The following is a 9,360-nucleotide window of genomic DNA, read 5'->3' on the forward strand; positions in this document are numbered from 1 at the left end:
CCTACTTCCTTATCATAGCCCAATATCAAATTGCAACAATCCTAGGCAGCTGCAGCAAGAGCTCTTCACACAAGACCTGTATTGTACAACCATACCTTTTTGCCAAATTCAAACCATCTAAACCAATCAACATAATAATGGTATCTGTCAAACTTAATATCTTAGCTGTTTTTATGGGCAGTAGGATATGCTAGATTCAGAATGCTTCATTTTTTTAAACCAAACCAAATTGGTTCTGTACTTTAGGAAGGACCAAGGAAGTAATGTAAGCACATTACCACTCACTTTACTTGTGATCTAGGGGCTCTCTGCTTATCTACTAGGTAAACATTATTTTAATTACTAGGTGATCACAGAACAAGGAAAGCATAGAGGCAATTGAAAATGAAATGTCAGTGTTCCTGCATGCCTAATCTCTCTTAGGCTTACTCATTTTTCAACCAGTGTAATAAAATATATTCAGTAATAATTATAAAAATTGGAGTTTCTTATCCAGATCATCTGTTACTATCCTGTCCTGCAGAGGCTGTTGCAGGTTTTAAAAGATGGCAAAGTTCATGACACCTGTGATCCAGGACAACCCCTCAGCCTGGGCACCCTAACTGTTCCTGAGCAGTTTTGGGATATGCCCTACCAGGCATTAACCAAAGGAGATTATCTGGGGAATGTTGCACACTGGACAGGGGTCACATACCAGGACAAGGTTTACACAAACAAGTATTTCTCTCGGTTTGATGGGTAGGTCAATATGCATATTTCTGTGAAGAGGATGAGATGAGCTTTTAATTATTGGACTCGGTGCACACACAGAAGACTGCCTACCAGCAAAACCACATGAGATTCGCACACTGGAATCTCCACAGGGAAAAAAAAAATCATCTGCCAAATATGGTACAGTTCAACCTACAGACACTGCTCAAGACTGAGAAGCAGAGAGAGAACAAATTCGCTAGCAGAAAAAAATTCCAAAAGCAATTTAGAGTGAGGGACCACTCTAAATGTGACCAGAAGTTGAGAAACCTAATAGTCCTCAGTTGAAGTTCACAGTGACTGGGAGGTGAAGAAAGAGATGGACTTCTTTCAGCTGATGAAGATGCGCTACTTGGAAGTGTCACAGCCTCAAAACATAAGAGTGCTGTGGAGCACTGGAGTATTATTACAAAGCCTTTGACCACATCACCATGAGGAGTGAGAAGCCTCTCCAAAACATAAAGTTCATCTTCCACACAGTTGCCACAACAGATAAGCCAGAAGCTGCCAAAAACCATGGGCAATGTGTTTGCCATTGATTATATCCTGGCCACACTGATGAGCTGCACCTACTCGATGTACTCCTGGGACATTGACGTCCAAAGATTCAGATCCAAACTCTTTTTGACAAGAGGGACAACTCTGAATTTTCCTGTGAGTGGGACTGCCAATGAGCCCCCTCAAGTTCCAATAAATTCGTTCAACTCATCTGGGAACCTGGCCATGAAGGCCACTTACACAGAACAAAACTTCTTCCAGCAGTGCCTGAGAATGGGCAGAGAAAGATACAATTTCCCCAACCCAAACCCTTTTGTGGAGGATGACATGAATAAGAATGAGATTGTCTCCATTTTTTACCCTTACCTCAGGTGGAAACTTGGAGAGGACATTGAACTTATTTTCCTCTATGAACATAATATCATCACGACTGGGGAAAACAGGCAAGTGACCTTCATCAACATGAAGGCACTCAATGAATGGGACTGCAGACATTGTAATGACAATGACTGGTGTAAGAAGCTGGACTCATCCTTTGGCTATCATCGGCACTGAATTGAAAAGTAATAGCTACAATTTGGCATGGTGATCCTGCTACTCTTTTTTGGCTGACTCTGAGTACTTGAAGCTTGGATATGTGTCCTGGTACCTGGAATAGGAATGTGTCCTCCTCACACAATGTCATCCTAGGTACCCAGCAGTTTAAGCCTAATGAGTTTGTCAGCCAGATCAACCTGAGCATAGAAAATACCTGGGGCATCCTGTGATGCCTCACTGACATCCGCATGAAGCTGGAGGAGGCAAGTACCTCATCTTCAAGGACGCCCAACTAGCAAGCTTGCCTGATGGCATCTTCAGCTCTGAGGAAGACTAAGAGGCTGAGAAGGGGGAAGAGGAGGAAAAGGAAGAAGAAGGAAGAGAAGAAGAAGAAGAAAAAGAAGAAGAGGAAGAGGAAGAGGAAGAGGAAGAAATAATTTAAATGAGTTGGCATGGTGCCTACATGTGTTGCACTAAGCTGTGCCTAGGCAGCATGTGTCCAGCTCCTGTTCTCTAGCAAATGAAATAAAATTCATGTCCCTTTGGTTTCAAAAAATAAAAATTACAAATGTTAGGCAACATAATTGTCAAAAGTTCAGCTATTTGGGGCAAATTGGATATGGCATGAACAGGCTGCCAGTCAGCCCAGCCATAATCTCAGGCCCTATAGAAACTATGCTATGTAAGTTAGTTTTCTACCCTTCTTCATGACCACGAAAATTTCCAGATAGAGCTAGTGTCATATAATTGCACTTCCACAGTATTTATAGAATGTAAATATATGCAAAGGAAAATGATTTTCTGTCATTGCACTTGGATACTTCATGAAAATCATCAACATACAGACACCTTTGAGTAGATTGTTGTATAATACCAGTGATCAGAGGGCTATTTCCAAAGAAAAGCATAAAGACATATATTTAAAACATGACTAGAGTCTTAACCTTTGGGATGCTTATGGTTATTTTCCTTCTTTCATATTGGCCTCTTTAATCATAACTTGAGGGCTCACCTCAAGTTATGTCTCCTCTGTGAAACACACCATATATTTGCTAGTGAAGAGGGCTGCTCTATTTCTTGTTTTCCACAAATGTTACTACTCTCTTCCTCATTGGGAAGTATGAGAAGACATATAACTATGTCTGCTGAACACATTCTAGGTATGATAATGGTAAACCACGTTTTGTCATACAAATTCATATTTTAAATAGAGATTAGGAGTCTAAAAAATGGCTCAGAGTGTAAAAGCAATTGCTGCAAAGCCAGCTACCCAATTTGACATTGGAACACATGTAAAAATGTAAGAAAATGACTCTCAAAAAGCTATCCTCTGGTCTCCACACTCATGTCACATACAAAATTAAAATAATTGGTAAAATTAGAAATATTTTAAAATATCAGCCATCCATTTACTAGCAATGCTTTAAGAAAAATGTCTCACAAATAACCCTATTAAAAATTGGGTTCAGAGCTCAACAAAGAATTCACAGCTGAGGAATGCCGAATGGCTGAGAAACACCTAAAGAAATGTTCAACATCTTTAGTCATAAGGGAAATGCAAATCAAAACAACCCTGAGATTTCACCTCACACCAGTGAGAATGGCCAAGATCAAAAACTCAGGTGACAGCAAACGCTGGCGAGGATGTGGAGAAAGAGGAACACTCCTCCATTGTTGGTGGGGTTGCAGACTGGTACAACCATTCTGGAAATCAGTCTGGAGGTTCCTCAGAAAATTGGACATTGAACTGCCTGAGGATCCAGCTATACCTCTCTTGGGCATATACCCAAAGGATGCCCCAACATATAAAACAGACACAAACTCCACTATGTTCATCGCAGCCTTATTTATAATAGCCAGAAGCTGGAAAGAACCCAGATGCCCTTCAACAGAGGAATGGATACAGAAAATGTGGTACATCTATACAATGGAATATTACTCAGCTATCAAAAACAACGAGTTTATGAAATTCTTAGGCAAATGGTTGGAACTGGAAAATATCATCCTGAGTGAGCTAACCCAATCACAGAAAGACATACATGGTATGCACTCATTGATAAGTGGCTATTAGCCCAAATGCTTGAATTACCCTAGATCCCTAGAACAAACGAAACTCAAGACGGATGATCAAAATATGAATGCTTCACTCCTTCTTTAAATGAGGAAAAAGAATACCCTTGGCAGGGAAGAGAGAGGCAAAGATTAAAACAGAGACTGAAGAAACACCCATTCAGAGCCTGCCCCACATGTGGCCCTTACATATACAGCCACCCAATTAGACAAGATGGATGAAGCAAAGAAGTGCAGACAGACAGGAGCCGGATGTAGATCGCTCCTGAGAGACACAGCCAGAATACAGCAAATACAGAGGCGAATGCCAGCAGCAAACCACTGAACTGAGAATAGGACCCTCGTTGAAGGAATCAGAGAAAGAACTGGAAGAGCTTGAAGGGGCTCGAGACCCCATATGAACAACAATGCCAAGCAACCAGAGCTTCCAGGGACTAAGCCACTACCTAAAGACTATACATGGACTGACCATGGACTCTGACCTCATAGGTAGCAATGAATATCCTAGTAAGAGCACCAGTGGAAGGGGAAGCCCTGGGTCCTGCTAAGACTGAACCCCCAGTGAACTAGACTGTGGGGGGAGGGGCACGAATGGGGGAGGGCTGGGAGGAACACCCATAAGGAAGGGGAGGGGAGGGGGATGTTTATGAAACCGGGAAAGGAATAACACTCAAAAGTATATAAGAAATATTCAAGTTAATAAAAATAAAAATAATAAAAAAAAGATTACTAGCTTGATTACCATGGCTGGTTTATATATGGCTAGATCAAACCCAGGGATCTGTGTATGCTTGCCAAGTACTCTCCCTGGTACATGGAAGCTAAATTATATTCTTAACAAGACTTTATAATTTAAATGTTCTTGTTTTACAACAGGTTTTACTAGGATTAAGTTCTTAACATTTCAGGGAAAATAAATCCTTTGCTAAAAGCATTTGATCTATGGTACTTAGTTTTACTCCCTAGTATAAAATGTCAGTGGAAGCAGGAAAGGGTGGAAAGCTTTTATGGTTGGAAGACTGCAGACATGAATACAGAAAATAAGCCTCGCTACCTAGCATTGTAAGGGAGTTGCCTTCATATGGGGGATATATTTCTTTAGATTTTATATATATACATATACATGTATATATGTATATTACATAATATGTATATATTATATTAACAGCATAACTGATTCTAATGGTGGGTGAAGGCAAGAAAAATACAGCTTAATGATTGCTGGATAAAAATAATTTTAGTTCAATCTGCTTTGCTCATTTTCTCTTCTCATTTTAAGGATAATTTAAAAATTATTTCCTTATAATCATTGCATATTTTCACAGAGGTAGTCAAATTTTATACTTACTGTATTTTGATACTCAACAACTAGAATTTATCCATGAAAATTAAACAACTGTTTTGCGCATGGAAAGGGTAATGAAATATGGCAATTACATCTGCATTAGAGTCTTCATGGTTATTTCTATTTATTTAATAATTATTTTGATTACTATTTTCTTTTTATTAAGATAATTTTGGAAAATACAAATTATTGAATTTTGGATAGTTTCAGTAGGGAAGACAAATGTTCTGTAAAACTAGTTGTTTATGGTTGCCATTAAAATAATTCTTCAGCAACTGGAAACATTTTAGGTAGAAATCTTGCTTCCTGTAGTCCCCTAGCTTCCATTTCTTTTTTTTATTAAAAGATAATAATATATAATAAGTCCAGAGGGAAGGAAAAAGATAGATAACTTTCTCAGTGCAATGCTTTTGTTGCCAGCATAAGGACCAGAGTTCCAAACCCCAGTGGTCATGTACAAGGTCAGCATGGAGGCCTGCTTTTCTAATACCAGCCTAATGGAAGAAAAATATCTCTTACCTTTATGAACAACCAAACAGAGGATCTCTTGAGGGCAACTTTGAGCCTCTGTCTCAGATGTTAAACAAAATTAAAGCTAGACACTCTGAGAAATAATGCATTCACTTGGCCTCTGGGAACCACACCCATATTTATACATGTGGGTGTGCACCCATTTGTATACATACACATAGGGGCTCTGCAACACATTTTTAATATTCCTTAGATTCATAACACAACTATTAATATGCTGAGATATCTGCCAAAAGACATTTAAACTGAGATCCACAGAGTATTCTAGAGATGGTAAACCTAGGAAATATAACAAGAACAACAGGCACAAAAATCACAAAAAAAATAGAAGAGATGGAAGACAGAATCTCAGGAGTAGAAGACATTATATAGTACAAAAATGATATTTGTCAAAGAAAATGTTATTAATTCAGAGACATGAAAAGGCTGCCGACTCTTTTCCTAGTTACTCAACATAGTAGTAGAACTTTTAGTTACAACTAAAGATAGTTAAGAAGATAAAACTTGCAAAGGAAGTCAAATTATCTCTATCCATAGATGATGTGATATTATACATAAGTGATGCTAAAAATTCTACTAGAGGGCTTCTACAGCTGATAAATACATCCATTAGAGTGGCTGTATACAAAGTCAACTTAAAAATATCTGTAGACCTTTTTGATGCAAATAAAATACAAGTGAGAAAGAAATTAAGAAAACAACACACTTTACAATGCCACATATATATTATAAAAGATCTTTGTGCAGCTGTAAACAAGCAAGTGAAAGACCTGTATAAGAAGAAATTCAAGTCTCTGAAGAACAAAATTTAGGACGATATTAGAAGATAGAATGCTCTCCTATTGTCATGGATCAATGGGATTAACATAGGAAAATTGAAGATCTTACAAAAAAGCAATCAGCAGATTCAGTGCAAATATCATCAAGACTACAAAAGAATTCTTTACAGATCTTGAAAGACCAATTCTTTACTACATACAAAAAATTAAAAAAAAATTGTAGTAATAATCTATACTATAAGAGCACCTACAGGTATCACCATACCTGATACCAAGGCATACTATAGAGTAATCGTATTAAAAATTGCATGGTATATGTACAGAGAAGAACACTAATAGACCAATGTTTTTTTATGCTACACAAAACTCAAGTAAAAGTGGATGAAAAATTCAACATAAAAAACACATTAAATCTAATAGAAGAAAATTTGGCAGACTTACTTGAACTCATTGACACATAAGACATACTCCTGAACACAATAAATGATATCTCATGTACTAAAATTAATAACTAATAAATGGGTCCCCATAAAACTGAAAGCTTTTGCGAAACTGTTCCATCAAAAATTGACATCTGTAAAAAAATTTTAGCAGCATTAATTCTGACAGGGGAGATTATATATATACATATATATATATGTGTGTGTGTATATATATATATATGTATATATATATGTGTGTGTATATATATATATATATATTTCAAGAAATTAGACAGCAAAAAACAAATAACCCAACTAATAATGGAGTACAGAGATATAAAGGATTCAAACAAAGTAATCTCCAATGGCTGAGAAGCATTTTAAGAAATGTTTAACAACCTTAATAATCATGGAAATATAAATCACAGTGACATAAAATGCCTCAGTGTGACTCTAACCAAACAAGTGAAATATCTGTATGACAAGAACTTCAAATCTCTGAAGAAAGAAAATGAAGACGATCCCAGAAGATCGAAAGATCTCCTATGGTATCCTCAAAATTTAAAGAACATCTGAGGAATCACGACCCCTGACCTCGAGTTTTATTACAGAGCAATAGTGATAAAAACTGCATACTATTGGTAAAGAAAGAGGCAGGTAGATCAATGGAAAAGAATTGAAGACCTGGAAATTAACCCAAAGACCTTTGGTCACTTGATTTCTGACAAAGGAGCTAAAACCATCAAGTGGAAAAAAAATATAGCATTTTCAGCAAATGGTGCTGGTGTAACTGTAGGTCAGCATGTGGAAGGATGCAAATCGATTCATTCTTATTACCCTGTACAAAGCTCTAGTCTAAGTGGATCAAGGACCTTCATGGAAAAACATAAACACACAAACCAATAGAAAAAAAAGTGGCGATTAGCCTCAAACACATGAACACTGGGGAAAATTTACTGAACAAAACACCAATGGCTTATGCTCTAAGATCAAGAATTGACAAATGGGACCTCATAAAATTTCAAAGCTTCTGTAAGGCAAAGGCCATTGTCATTAAGACAAAATAGCAACCAACAGGTTCGAAAAAGATGTTCACAAATCCTTTATCAGATAGAGAGCTAATATCCAATATATACAAAGAACCCTTTTGCTTACCTGATGTCCCAACTTCTTTTAGTCTACCCATTCTAATCACCCTTATGGCCATAGAGCCATAGAGGTGTTTTTTTTTTTTTTTTTTTTTGCCATGTAATGCATTATACAGTACATAAGATATCTCTCTCTCTCTCTCTCTCTCTCTCTCTCTCTCTCTCTCTCTCTCTCTCTCACACACACACACACACACACACACCTACACACAAGCATAAGCACACATATGATACAATTTTATTTTTTATATTTTTACAACAGCACTTTACAAATAAATAGCTCATATATTTAGGCTTGTTCTATGACTAGATCATAACTTAATATCCTATTTATTCTAATGTAAGTTCTCCAACATAACTATAGTCCTCTGTTCAAATTTCACATGCCTGTCTTCCATTACACTCTGGGTGGAGTCCTCCCAAATCTACCTCTATTTCTTCTTCTCCAACTCAGGGCCTCCCTCTGCCTTTGATTATTATTTTGTTTCCCCTTGTAAGTGGGATTGGACCATCCTGACTTAGGCCTTCCCTCGTGTTTGATTACTTAGGGTCAATTAGTTAATCATGGACATTCTGTATTTTTTGGGTAACATCCAGTTATCAGTGCTTATATACCATGTGTGTCTTTTGGGTCTGGGTTATCTCACTCAGGATGATATCTTCTAGTTCCAACCATTTGCCTACAAAATTCATGAGGCCATATGTATTAACTGGATTGTATTCCATTATGCAGCCAAACAACATTTTTTTACCCATTTTTGGTTGAGAGATATTTGAGTTATTTCCAGTTTCTGACAATTATGAATAAGGTTTCTATGTGACCTGTCCTTGGAGCATATTTCCTTCTTTTATGGTGGAGTATCTTTGGGTATATGCATATAAGAGTATTATACCTGGGTTTTTAGGTATCCTTCCTTTGTACAAATAATAAATAGGCTGAGAAAGGAATTAGGGAAACAACACCCTTCACAATAACCACAAATAGTATAAAATATGTTGTTCTAACTCTAGCCAAGCAAATGAAAGATCTGTAAGACAAGAACTTCAATTCCCTGGAGAAAGAAATTTAAAAAACCTAAAAACAGAGAAATATAACCCTAGCTAATGGATCAGTAGGATTTAACATAGTGAAAATGCCCAACTTATCAAAAGCAATTTACAGATTTAATGCAATTCCCAAGAAAAAAATTCCAACACAATTTTATAGACATGGAAATGTCTATTTCCAATTTCATATGGAAACAAAACAAAACAAAAGCAACAATAATAAAAAAAAACAG

General features: G+C 37.0%; 1 protein-coding gene across 1 annotated transcript; it reads left to right on the top strand.

The window, feature by feature from the left end:
* The first annotated feature begins 545 nt into the window (after window positions 1-545).
* On the top strand, window positions 546-2,122 carry Eif3d (eukaryotic translation initiation factor 3 subunit D). Its single transcript, XM_032915764.1, is given in 9 exon segments — window positions 546-597; window positions 600-737; window positions 740-1,025; window positions 1,027-1,129; window positions 1,131-1,249; window positions 1,251-1,787; window positions 1,789-1,897; window positions 1,899-2,043; window positions 2,046-2,122. Coding segments are annotated over 9 exon segments (1,566 nt in total).
* The last annotated feature ends 7,238 nt before the right edge of the window (window positions 2,123-9,360 follow it).

This window comes from Rattus rattus, chromosome 10, assembly GCF_011064425.1.
Source record: "Rattus rattus isolate New Zealand chromosome 10, Rrattus_CSIRO_v1, whole genome shotgun sequence".
In the NCBI taxonomy this organism is placed as follows: Eukaryota; Metazoa; Chordata; class Mammalia; order Rodentia; family Muridae; genus Rattus; species Rattus rattus.